At 56.9% G+C, this 13,555-nt stretch overlaps 1 protein-coding gene across 2 annotated transcripts in view; it reads left to right on the top strand.

Moving 5' to 3' along the window:
* LOC119089674 (protein N-terminal glutamine amidohydrolase) overlaps nucleotides 1–13,144 on the top strand; it is a 29,773-nt gene extending 16,629 nt beyond the window's left edge. For both annotated transcript variants that reach the window (XM_037212468.1, XM_037212469.1), the window contains exons 5-6: nucleotides 9,202–9,326; nucleotides 12,039–13,144. In XM_037212468.1, the coding sequence (XP_037068363.1) occupies nucleotides 9,202–9,326; nucleotides 12,039–12,154 (241 nt within the window). In that variant the 3' untranslated portion in view covers nucleotides 12,155–13,144. The remainder of the gene's footprint in view (nucleotides 1–9,201; nucleotides 9,327–12,038) is intronic.
* Nucleotides 13,145–13,555: the final 411 nt, after the last annotated feature.

The raw sequence follows: 13,555 nt of genomic DNA, 5'->3' as shown, positions 1-13,555 counted from the left end.
CGTGCAATTGACGCACACTTAACGCACGTGCGTAAAACTCATCGATTTTCGTGACTGCAATGGCTTTGCCCATTGATGTATTGGTATGTCCGTGGAGCAAATTTGATGCACAGCAAAACATGTTACCGTTTGTTTCCAAAATGGAGTGTGGTGTCATCTGGGAGCATATTGCTATGTCATACGTTCAGCACAAACCGGATATTTTTAACGGAAATCCCCATATACACTTTTGAGGCCGGGGGCCCTCAATCTTTCCATATTTAACAGGCGTATCGCGAAGCATGACAAGAAGGCCTTCAGGGAAGCTTCAAGTTACTGTCAAGAACCCCCACATTTGTTTTTGAAGTGGCGCCTCTGTTGAGGGTTAAGGGACGGGCAGTCACAAGTTGAAGCTCAGTGTTTGTAACGCGACAGATGCCCCCCCCCCCCCTTCTCCAGCACTGTGCGCCCTAAAACCACACCGATGCAGACCCGAGAAATACTAGCAAAGCCAAAGCACCGTGAAGTGGCGTGCCAATGCTCCTCAAATGGGAACGTGATGTGGTCCGAATCTTAGGAGAAAGCAATATTTGGAGGCACCCAAGGTTCGTCGGCCCGGAGGACAGGCTCGACCTGGCTCTGCAAAACTACGGCCCGTCCTTGGCTGACGGTTCCAGTTTCATTAAAAACGTATCCATGTAAATGAAGCCGTTTGTGATCGTGGTTTCAAGTTGCTGGAGAAATTGACAGGCAATAAAGTAGTTATAACTCACTTATCAATCTGAATGAATAACTTCTGAGTTTTCCCGCTTGTCCCGGCATGTTAATGTAGAAAAGCTCAGGTTAGGCGCCGACTTAGCTGGGGTGCTAGGTGTCTTGGTTATATGCTGAACTAAGCGTGGTTATTGTCGGAGACAGGTGCATTTTCAGTGTTCGTGGAATATCAGATTTTGTAACATCGTATTTCAGTTTTGTGTCGTAAGTGCTGTTGAATAAACATTAGGGTGGTCCCCAGATGTTTTGATGTACTTTTCTGAAGTCTGTTAGCATATTTACGGGAGATGCACTCAAGTCATTTAAGCAAAATTTCATCCATACTGATACTCTTACAACCGTCGCCTGACCACGAGTTTAGCTGGCGGGCACGTGTGGCTGCATCTGTTGCCTGCAAGCGTCGGAGTTGCTCGCTTGTTTAGAGGAGGAACATTGCGCCAAATTAGGCCTCTCTTTTCAAAGCACCGACATGATTTATCGTTGTAAACAGCCGTTCAGGCCCGTTCTCCACCATCCACCCCGACTCACCCCATCCCCTACGCGCCTGGGGCGAGCTCCGGATGTGTCGAGTCAGCCGCCGCCGCCGGCAGCTCATGGGGTGCGGTCGGTTTCCACGCTACTTTCCAGAACGTGCGCGAAGGTGGGGGCGGGGAATGTGAAGGTGGGTCCGTGTCGCCGGTTAGCGCTTGTTGATTGACCTGTACGCGCCGCGTACGCGCGGTGTGTGTGGAAGTGGCGAATCACTTAAGCATGACTGCCCGAAAATACACCGCGGGAGTAACGCAAAGTTCACCGCAGGCTCAATCATTCAAATAGATTTGTAAAATCATTGCTGGGTCTCGCTTTGGGAAATTGCTCAGCAATAAGAATTGCTAGTAAGATAAGAATGGAGATCGCGGGGCAGATCATGCACAAAGTACTCGTTCCACACGTTGTAGCTGAAAAACTCGGGCTGGTGAGTCGGAGACTGTTGGCAGTTATTACCCGATCTGGAAACCAGGAACCCAAGCTAGGGCTTGGGTAAGTCGTGTCAGCTTGTCTTTGTTCGCAAACTTGTGCAAATCTTTCCAGCGACGGAACTGCAGCTTCGGTGACCGCCGACGCAATGGCAGATTCTGACGGGGAACTGCAATGTTACACGCCATGGTCTTCCGTGTTTCCAAGAGCAAGTTAAAAAAACCTGTTCTGTCCGAATGTTAAAGCGCACAAAACAAGGTTGCATTGCGGTGATTTCTCTTATCTAGCCTGGGTCATGCTGTTCCCAAACGGCTCCTCGCACATCCGGGCCGTGACTGGAGCTTGATCCCAACTCCGAAAGATTGTGCGTACCATCAAAAGACGTGAAACCGCCTTTACTTTTACTTTTTACGTATCAGTAACATCATCATTAGTGTAATGTTTATTACACTCAATGTTGAAGTGGCAGCAAAATTTCAGAGACCGGTGTGAAAGTGCAACGGAGGCATGTGGAAGCCACGGTTTGAAGCGAATCACCCGACTGCCAGCCATCGCCGCCATGACAGGCCAAGAGCACCGTAAATGCGCAGGCGGGCAGGCACTCGCTCTCGCCTCGCCAGGCACTCGCACCGGGACACCATACCCGCGGGCACTCGCCTCCCCAGAGACACCGTACCCGTGGGCACCCCCCCCCCCTCCCCCCCGGAGACGCATTTCGCATTTAGGAGCATATTTGCTGAATCGAGATATTGTGATGTCTAGAGCAGTATTTCACACCTTGAATTGTACCAGTAGTCACAGGCGAACTTGTTCCATCACATCTGATACTTCCTTCGAGATCTTGCAAGATCTATCTGATGCTTCCTTCAAAATGTGGAACGCTCCCTTTATTCTGTGAAATTCAGCTCACTTGTGACAGTGACCGCAAGTTTTAAAAAGAGCACCAATGCGTATTTTGCATGCACGCTTTCCTCCCGAAGGCGTGCTCATGAGAAAGTGCTCCTGGGAAAGTCTGTCACTCGGCCATAGTTCTGGAAACATCCTTAGCACATATCCTGGGATGCGTGTCGGGCTGTTGCTGCGCCTGCGCCAGGGAACCACTCGCACTTGCTCAAGGGTATCAGGTGGGTACGTGGGTGATCTTGCTCTTGTTGATGACGCGCTGGCGTGTCCGTGTTAAGCCGGCCGAAGTCAGCTGCCGCCCAACCGTGGGCGCCGCCGGAGCGGAAGTGCGCAAAGGGTATCGGCTGTGCTGGCTGCGAGTAATCCAGGCGAAGCGGAAATGCCACGCTCCAATTACAGACTGCTGTCAGCCGTCAGTTTGGCTCGAAGTCAAGCTAATACGGGCGATAAAATTAGTCCGAGATAATGTTCGATAGATTAGAGTGCTGCTTTCGAGAGCTGCGTTGTTATAGTCACGCAGTGGATGACTGCTGCCAATGAACCAACTAAATGAACTAAATAAACTAGCCAATGTCGGTTCGTTTGTCGGCTCGCCCCCAAAGCAGCACGTGTGGCACGCCTTCCGTCAAGTCGTTTCCAGCTTTGAAGTGACGCCCAAGGGGCTCACCGGTCACGCGGGGCCGGGTTGCGGCGCTTCAAATTACACGATTGACCATGTCACGACGCTACGTGTAATCGAGCGCCGCCGGTCGTCTCACCAGGACCAGCCGCGGCCCGGCGCGGGCGGCGGCGTCGTGCCGTGCCGCGTCGGGCCGCCCGGCGCCGGCGGCGGTGTGCCGGCCCGGCCCGGCCCAAATGTCATTACGGCGCCGACAACATAGCCGGCCGGCCCCTGGGGACCGGGCGACGGCGGCGCCGGCACGCGGCGCAGACGACACCCTGGCGGAGACGGGCACGCGGGACAGCCCGACGTGATGAGTCGGTGCAGGCGAGGACGGGACGGGACGGGACGGTCCCGCCGCTCCGAGGCAGGGCAGTCGGGTGGCTCCGCGTTGGCCGTCCTTGTAGCTGAAGACAGCCCCGCTGCGCCGTCGCTCTGGGGTCATGTCATTTCCTCGAAGACAATCCGCGGTGGCGGAAGCAAACTCGACACCCGCCGACCGAGTGGGCCGTCTGGAGGCGCCAAAACAGACGGTGCCGTGGGCGTGCGCCGGGCTCCGCGCCGGCCGTGGCCGCTTGCCCGGATCTTGGCCGGCCCGCCGCACGCCGGTCGATAACGCCCGCCGTCGTCCGCCGCTGTTTATGTGAGATTGGCATAATTACAAGGGGTCGTGTACCTCACGCGATGGGGGCGGCCGGTGTCGAGGCTGAGGCCGAGGCCGAGGCCGGAGCCCCAGCCGCGACCGGACGGGGTCCGCCGCGCTGTATGCGGGTCTCAGCGTGCGGGTCGACCGAGCGTTGCACGCGCTCAGCCCTCCTGTCCTCCGGTCGACAGAAAGGCTCCATCATATAGATGGGTCAAACGACAAGGGTTTCGCCTGCAGTCTGATGCATAAACAATGCATGCTCGCTTTATGGAGCCCTGTGCTTTCACGGCCTGTGGCGCGTGAATGCTTCACGAAACTTGCTTTAATGAAAAAAAAAACATCTGGAAGTCATAAACTGCCACCCGTCATAAATGAAAACAGTTCATTTATGAGGCACGCTTCGCGTTGGTTGCGTGCGGCTGCCGCGGTGGTCGGCGATTGAGGGCTGGCGGGTTATGTGTCCCGAGCCTGGCCCGCGGTCAGCGAGGAGCATTTACGCGAGCGACAAGAGATACGCGATGTGCGTGACTGGGGAGGAAACCGGCCTGATGGTCGGCTGGGAGAACGTGAGCAAAACAGCTGCCGCGGACACGGCGGCGAACCCGGCTGCTATGTCCCGTGCGGAGTGCGGCGTCGCGTGCGCTTTCCGCACGAGACGCTTGCCATTGGATATGAGGTAAGCCAGCGGTGGACAAGAACGGAGGGAAGAACAGGACACGGGCGCCGAGCGTTTCGGCGGTCAGAACAGAACACAGATGGTCAAACGACCGCTGCGGTGCCTGGCGTTTCTGCGGCGCGCTGGCCTGCCGAACTTTTAGCGGCGAACCATAGAGAAGGCTGTTTCATTTAGAGCGGGAATACATTGCGGGCGGAACTAGATGCATGCAGGTGCTGGTTCTTCGGTAAGCGTCAGAGTTTCTACGAAATATTTGTGTGTGCATTATTGCGAAGTGCAGATTCCATTCATTCATGGGATTCCGTGGCCGATCCGACCTCCGGCTGCCGGGATGCTTGGCTGGAACGGGATTTGATGTACTGACTACCAGGGATGTAGATGGATCATGGGAAGCAAACTTCATCTGTAAGCCAGTTCTTCGTGCAGTGTCATCGTGCATCGTTTGCAGCATTGACGGAAATCAAGGGGTGACGGCTCACACCTCTCTTGCCTCCTTTATTCGTATGGCTGCTCCAAACGCTTAAAGATGTCCATTTAATGTATTTCACGACGCAATCGTAAGCCCATGGAGATACGATTAGTTCGAACCTGAAATGAATATTGTAATGGCGCTTGTCGATTTCGCGCCACCTAGTCATGCGCCAAAGCTGACAAGGCGCGACAAAACAGCAAAAAGCAAACGATCCGAAAACAGTAAAAACAACCGATCCGAAAATAGTAAAAACAAACGATCCGAAAACATTTAAGACTCTGCTATTAGCTATAAATCTGCTTCCTAAGACAAATTCAGCGACTGCCCAGCCTTCATTCCTTGCTCTCCAGACTTCCACTGCAGTTCGAGCGCTGTTCCGCGTTCCAAAAGAAAATCAAGAAAACCGCACTTACTACCACTTCAAATGCTAGATCTTCCCAATTTCACCACCGCCACTTGTCGATGTTACTGCAATGTTTCTGTGTTGTCAGAATCTCCAGTTACTCCAAAGCAGACCCCGCGAAGACAGTGAGAGTGCCTTATCACCGCAGAAGTGAGCTTTGCTGAGAACAATTTGTCGCAGCGAATGAATGAATTCATGAATGAAGGAAGCACTACTGCTGGGCGCCGGCAACATATTGCGCATGCGTGGTTGGTCGTTGTATTTGAAATACGCGCTGCTGGCAAGTGAGCGGAGATGCCTTGGCATTTTGGCGACGCAAAAATGTGAAATTGCAATCCGTCAGGTTAAGTTGATGTATGGATGGGAATGGTGTCCAGAATGACGATCAAATGGCTGGTGAATACGGGCAACGAATCGTTGCATGCGTTGATGTAAATTTCGCCACGACTCTGGCTGCAGTTTTCAACGACGACGTGTTGTGTATCGGGCCGTTTGTCGTAATGCCGACATTCCCGGCTTTCTCTACGATTATCGGCGCAACCATGCGTCACTCAAACTCGTGTGGACAACTTAGTTGCGGATGGTACGTCGGTCGACGCTTTGCAATTGGATTCGCGCTTCTACGCGCATTGGTTGCCGAGTTGTGACGTAAAACGTTAAAAAAAAAAACACGTGAAAAGGGGCCAAATCCATCTCGGCCGGTTCTGCGCACGCGACATGGGACACGCGCGCATCTGGCACCACGCGATTCCCCGTTCATTGAGCTACCTCAGATCCCTTCGCCACGTGCCCCGCCCTGTCTCGGACCTCAGCGGCTCGCGATACACCCGTGAAAAACCGCCTGGTGCGCGCCGCGTCCAATTTTCACCGCTCAGCGACCCGTCGTGTTCGATCCGCGCGCGGCGCTTCGCGGGGACAGATAGACGCGTCCTCACCAAAAAAGTCTTTAGACGAGTGTGGTTCGCCCGCTTCGCTGGGCGACTGCTGAGACCGTTTTGAGGCGAGCAGATTGTTACTTTGACACTTCCGAACTAGCCGGTTCACTGCTACATCTCATCACTCGCGGAGTTAGAATACATGGAGAAGGAAACACGCCTTTGCATACCAGTCCCCACTTTTGCGATGTCACCGAAAGCCGATTTGAAGAGATACCATAGCAATCCCCAAAATCGCTTTCCCATTCGAAAATAACCTTTCTGTGCTTTGATGGGTAACTCATCTGACCTCAATACCAGATCGCTTTTGATGTGCCCCGTAACATGAAGTATCACATATTCATTCGGCTTACCCGATAAACCATCTAAAGCGCCTGCCACCATGTCTGAGACACTTGCCGCCTTGGCTGAAACAAAACAGTGATGCTGGTCGCCCGTCTCCGCCCCCCACCCCTGCCACTACCCACGCTGCTGCCCTTGCGCTTGAGGCAAGTTAAGAGAAATGCTTCACATTTGACGATATTGAAGCAGTGGTCGGACATGATGAAGTAAGGTCACTTATAACTACTGGCACATTTCAACATTGGTTCGTTCATACCCGTGTCCTGGAAAAAGGTCATTATGCAAAGTACAGAAATCTTGCCAATAGTTTAAAAAAATGATAGCATGAGCTGATAAGGGAAGCGTTTATTAAAACCCGATTCAAGTGCTTACTTCGCGCGCATATGCTCCTTACGCCACAACTGTGCGGCCAAGCCGATGAGACACAAAACGCCAGGCGCAAGGAGGTCGGTGACAAACTTCGGCTTCTGGACCGCACTGAGGTGTAGCTTTTAGACCGGCTGCGGGAGGGCCGAGGGCCGTTGGACTCGTGCCGGCTACCGCCTTTCTTCAGGCTCGGACATGACCGGGTCCCACCGTCACCCCCCCCCCCCCCCGCTCTTCAGGCTCGGAGGTCGCCGGGTCTCACCCACACAACCCCCTCCCTCCAGGCTCCGAGGTCGCCGGGTCCCACCACCACCCCGCCTCCAGGCTCCGAGGTCGCCAGGTCCCACCACCACCCCGCCTCCAGGCTCCGAGGTCGCCGGGTCCCACCACCACCACCCCTCCAGGCTCCGAGGTCGCCGGGTCCGACCGCCGTCGGACCGGCCTCTAACGGGCTAATGGCCGAGCGGAGCCTGAGTGCCTCCCGCCGCCGGCCACTCGACGCTGTTGACGTGAAAGAACCACCCCGGCCGCTCCGTTAACGAGTTATGGACGGCGCGCACGCCCCGGCGCCGGTTTTGCTGTCGGTTTGCCCGCTGTGCCGTGGACTTTAAAGGTAGTGCTCCACATTTGTATGGCGTTTCGAACTGAAATAGCCACCTTGAATGTTATTCGGTGCGGTTCACAGCCCTGCTCTTGTTGAGGCTTAGACCTCTTAAGTTTCTGACCTACCGCCGGCGAAGGTTCACGGACTATTTCTGGGAGACGATTTGAAGGCCACCCAGGCATCCATGACGGCATGCCATTCAAATCCCGCAATTCCATTAGCCGTACGGCGATCAATGTCAAGGTCAAACAGAGAAATTGTGTTGTCTAGAGCAGTATTTTCCACCTAATAGTATACCAATAGTTATAAGTGAACTGTTTTCGTCATATCTGATGCTTACTTCATTATCTTCTGATGTGGAATATTCGCTAAAACCTTCGCTCTCTGGAGGGGGTTGATGCAACTTCCTAAGGTTTTTTTTAGGATATCTTTCCGGCACGTTGTGAAATAACACCGAAAGTTCCAGAAGCCTATGTGGCATCCATTGCGCGTGTTTCGACACCAAAAGGTTTTCCTAGTTTTTTTCTGGCTTCAGAGCGGCGGCGGTTTTTTAGGAACACTGCACGGCGGTGCACGACCCGAGCGGGCGGGCGGGCGGCAACCAACGATGCTGCGGGACGCGCGCGGCGGGCCGACATTGTTACATTAACGGAGCCATGAGAATACATGTATTTTCAGAGCATCAAAATATGCACAAGTGTACTCAAACGTCAGAAAGGAACACCGCCTCTTGAAGTCTCATGTCGCAATAAGGTCGCGTAGGTCTGATGTTTTAAAGCTGAAGTGTGTTTTTTATTCGACCTTTGACCTACAATGATAGATTCAATGATTGACCGGATAAAAACTACTACCAGTCGCGAAATCTCGTCGAGACGAACCCGCTGGCATTTTCCGCTAAGCTGTAACTGTATTTATTCCGAAACGGCGGGGATAGCATCGCCCCCCCCCCTCCCGTGAGCGGTCAGCGTTACGAAAAACGGCGAATCAGAGCGAGGGCGAAGTACACTTACCGCCCTGCCGTTCAGCCACTTCCCGACCTCGCAGACTGTGGCGCGCTCCAAAATTGATGAGGACAGCTTGGTCGGCTGCCGGCGAGTGGGCGGTCGGTCCATACGGCCAGCCACTCAATCATACCCGTGCTGCGCCGCGGCCGCCGCGGCCTCTCTGACCCTCGGGTGGCGCCGGCCGGCTGCAGACCGCCCCCAGGAAGCAGCACGGCCGCGCGGCTGCCCAGCCGTCCGTGTGCCGCGCGTGACGTGTGTGGCGGGCTCTGAGGTAGTCTGCAGTATGCATGCGCGGGTGCACGAGCCTTGGGTGTCATGGGACCAATCACCCAGCTACGTGAGGCGATTGGTCCGCAGGTCGTGTGCTGCGCGTGCGTTTGTGAGGGTCCGCACGGGATCGTCCGCCGTACATACGCGTGTGGGCGGGCTAGCAGGCCGCTTGCTGTCCGCGTGTGCCTGAGCGACTGGCCCCGTTGCAGGTTCTTCCGCGTGGTGCCGGCCGCCGAGTTCTTGGAGACGTTCGCGTCGGACCGGTCTCACATGAAGCGTGACAGCGGCGCCTGGGCGTCGCCGCCGCCGCCGTACCCGCCGATCCGGACACAAGGTGAGCGCGCCGGCCGGGCCGCTCCGGAGGTCGCCGCCGTCCCGGGCACTGCCGGTCGCGAGGCGACGGCTGCGGTCCAGAGCCGCTGACGCCTCGGCCCCGTCGGCCCCGGAGCGCCGTCACACGGCGGAGTCGTCGCAATAGCCTAGAAATCACTTCCTGGTCGCCCTGTCGGCGCAGAAATGCGACATGACGACCGCCGAGAACAAAGCCGTCGCTGTTGTGCCGCCCCGTCGGAGGTTCTGCCGGCTATTGTGGCGTGGGCACGGCCGCTGTGTGGCGGCGACGGCGCGCCGTGTCAGCCGGCTGAGCCCCCATCTAATCAGCGGGTCTGATGCGGGGCCGACACGGCAGCCGGCGCGGGGAGGAGCCGCCGCTGGGTCCCAGGCTCTGACGGACGCGCCAGGCGGACCTGAGCGCAGAGCCGGCTGAGCGCCGACAGCACCGACAGAGCGCTGACAGAGCATCGACTGATCGCCGATAGAGCACGGACAGAGCGCCGACAGAGCACGGACACTGCACCGACAGAGCACGGACAATGCACCGGCAGAGCACGGACAGAGCGCCGACAGAGCACGGACACTGCACTGACAGAGCACGGACAATGTACCGGCAGAGCACGACACTGCACCGGCAGAGCACGACACTGCACCGGCAGAGCACGGATACTGCACCGACAGAGCACGGACAATGTACCGACAGAGCACGACACTGCACCGGCAGAGCACGACACTGCACCGGCAGAGCACGACACTGCACCGGCAGAGCACGGACACTGCCCAGACAGAACACGGATACTGCACCGACAGGGCCCTGACGGAGCATCGACTGATCGCCGATAGAGCACGGACAGAGCGCCGACAGAGCACGGACACTGCACCGACAGAGCACGGACAATGTACCGACAGAGCACGACACTGCACCGGCAGAGCACGACACTGCACCGACAGAGCACGACACTGCACCGGCAGAGCACGGACACTGCCCAGACAGAACACGGATACTGCACCGACAGGGCCCTGACGGAGCATCGACTGATCGCCGATAGAGCACGGACAGAGCGCCGACAGAGCACGGACACTGCACCGACAGAGCACGGACACTGCACCGACAGAGCACGGACAATGTACCGACAGAGCGCGGACAATGTACCGACAGAGCACGGACACTGCACCTGCAGAGCACGGACACTGCACCGACAGATCACGGACACTGCACCGACAGAGCCCGGACAATGCACCGGCAGAGCACGGACACTGCACCGACAGAGCACGGACACTGCATCGACAGAGCACGGACAATGTACCGACAGAGCACGGACACTGCACCGACAGAGCACGGACAATGTACCGACAGAGCACGACACTGCACCGGCAGAGCACGACACTGCACCGACAGAGCACGACACTGCACCGGCAGAGCACGGACACTGCCCAGACAGAACACGGATACTGCACCGACAGGGCCCTGACGGAGCATCGACTGATCGCCGATAGAGCACGGACAGAGCGCCGACAGAGCACGGACACTGCACCGACAGAGCACGGACACTGCACCGACAGAGCACGGACAATGTACCGACAGAGCGCGGACAATGTACCGACAGAGCACGGACACTGCACCTGCAGAGCACGGACACTGCACCGACAGATCACGGACACTGCACCGACAGAGCCCGGACAATGCACCGGCAGAGCACGGACACTGCACCGACAGAGCACGGACACTGCATCGACAGAGCACGGACAATGTACCGACAGAGCACGGACACTGCACTGCATCGGCAAAGCACTGACACTGCATCGCCAGAGCACGGACACGGCACCGGCAGAGCGCTGACAGAGCATGGACTGATCGCCGATAGAGCACGGACAGAGCGCCGATAGAGCACGAACATTGCACCGACAGAGCACGGACACTGCACCGACGGAGCACGGACACTGCACCGACGGAGCACGGACACTGCACCGCATTGGCAAAACACCGACACTGCACCGTCAGAGCACGGACACTGCACCTGCAGGGCACGGACACTGCACTGCATCGGCAAAGCACCGACACTTCACCGCTAGAGCACGGACACGGCACTTGCAGAGCTCTGACAGAGCATGGACTGCTCGCCGTTAGAGCACGGACAGAGCAGCGGCAAAGCACGGGCAGAGCGCCGACAGAACACCGACCGAGCACGGGCAGAGCGCCGACAGAACTCAGGCAGATCTTGGGCAAAGCGCTGATAGCGTACTGACAGAGCACCAACGGACAAATTCACGCCGAAATATTTACCACGAAATCATGTGTAAAGCTCTATCGCGAAATGGTGTGGAACTGCACGCTGCGCGGTCCTCGTCATGACTGGAGGTGATGTGACAGGCACGTGGCTGAGTAGCACGGACAACCACGGGCAAGCAGTGCTCTGCGCGCCACTGTGTGGTACCTTGTCGGGACCGAGCCATTCGAGTTGTGGGGACATTCCCGTTGCAGCATACCTGGCGAGGCTGGGGCAGTCATGCCGTTTGGTGAATGGTGCGTGAGTCAGGGTCGATTGCTCCAGATAGGCGAAGAACCTTTTTATATGCCATTGTGTCACGGCGCCCGCGAGGAGATGTTTGATGACTGGTATGTCGTGTTGTGCGTCCGCAGGGTAGTGTGTGCACGGACTGGTTTTGGGCGTGCTGACCAGGCCTGACGTGTGACTGCGGGGTTCAATTCCAGGATCGGAGAACAACCTGCAGGCCTTCATCTCGATGGACCCTCGCGTCGGCCAGGGCCAGGTGTTCAACCTGCCGGACTTCGTCAACAAATTCTACAAAAACTACGTTAACATATGAGCGTGTGCGTCCACCTATCGGCCGGAAATCGAAACTCAGTTTTGGCAGCCTCCGACCAGGCTGGCTCCAGGTTCGGAACCGCGATCCATGCGGACGCTAGCAGAACGAGACTCAACGAGTGTGGCCCGGCGTCCGCCAGCGCATCTCTCGGCATACATATATTCCTCATTGATAAAGCGCCTTACTGTTCGCCTTAATTTTGGTGTTAGTCTAGACTGGACAGGGCAGGCGTGGCGACGGCGCTGCCGTCTGGCGAGGCGGACGCGCCGCCGACCATCTCCCTGTGACGCGTGGTCGGGTGAGAGCCGTGCCCCTGGCCGGGCCCGCGCTGGGCGCCCCCGGCGGCCCCGACGGCCGGCCGCCTGCGCTGTCGTCTGAGTCACACGCGCGGGGAGCGCCGCCGCCGTTTGGCCCGCTGCGGGCCGTCGCAGCCGAGGAGTTTGTCGCGATGAGCGGTCCGCGCGCCGTGGGAGGCGCCGCGAGCTGTCAGGAAGAGGGCAGGCGATGACCCGGAGCGTGTGGGAACGCTGCCTTGGAGTTTGTGCAATATCTTATTGCGACTGCTTTCAGCTTACAACGCATCATTGTCGCGCTTTCGCATGTCGGGCCGACTTTGGGTCCAGTGGCAGGTAGCATTGTTTTCAGCGGTGTTCATTTTCCATGCGTTATTGAGCAAGTTTCTAAGTTAACCCGAGTTCCTCTCAGCGACGTTTCGTTCTTAGAAATCGCGTGTTGCGCATAAACGTGTAATTGCCCTCCGCCACGGTGGTTGAGCGTCCAGGTGTGTGATCCAAGATTGCCTTTCCATTGTTACGGACTACAGGGCGTTAGATCTGCGCATCCCTGGTGCCACTTATTGACGCAGTTAGAAATTGCAAGTAGTTCTGTTTCATTACGTTGTGAAGCATGTGTTCAAAGCCCGTCTTGGCGCCGTCAACAGCTGTGATTTTCTGCGAGACATATTCATCGGCGTTTACCCATCGTGCCACCCCCCGAGCGCTTCGAATTAGTGCTGACAGAGCGCATTTTTGTGTGATAGTTTTTGTTAGCTCTTAGCGAGCTTTTCGGTCTTCAAGTGTTTAGCCTCAGCCTTCCATACTCTGTTGCAATGGCCCCCGTGATCGCTGACGCAAGGGCGCCGTCGGTAAGTTGCCGCCGTTGGCGTACTTTTGTTTCGCTCTCCGGGGGGGGGGGGGGGGAGGGGGGAGTGTCTGTCTGTGCTCGTACTCTGGTTTGATCCGTTTCCAGTCGTGGTTTTGATGTACTAGAGCTATAGTTGGCGTCTTGTGGCGGTCTGCTGTCACACGGCCGCGTTGTGTGACCACGGCCTGCCGCACTGGCGGCCCGGGGCCCGGAAGCTCCGGCGGAGGCGGGCCGGCCGCGTGGCGTTGCACGAAACCT

This window comes from Pollicipes pollicipes, unplaced genomic scaffold, assembly GCF_011947565.3.
Source record: "Pollicipes pollicipes isolate AB1234 unplaced genomic scaffold, Ppol_2.1 Scaffold_3087;HRSCAF=3621_pilon_pilon_pilon, whole genome shotgun sequence".
Taxonomy (NCBI): domain Eukaryota; kingdom Metazoa; phylum Arthropoda; class Thecostraca; order Pollicipedomorpha; family Pollicipedidae; genus Pollicipes; species Pollicipes pollicipes.
The sequence above is the reverse complement of the archived record's forward strand: the minus strand, read 5'-3'. Positions and strand labels throughout refer to the sequence as shown.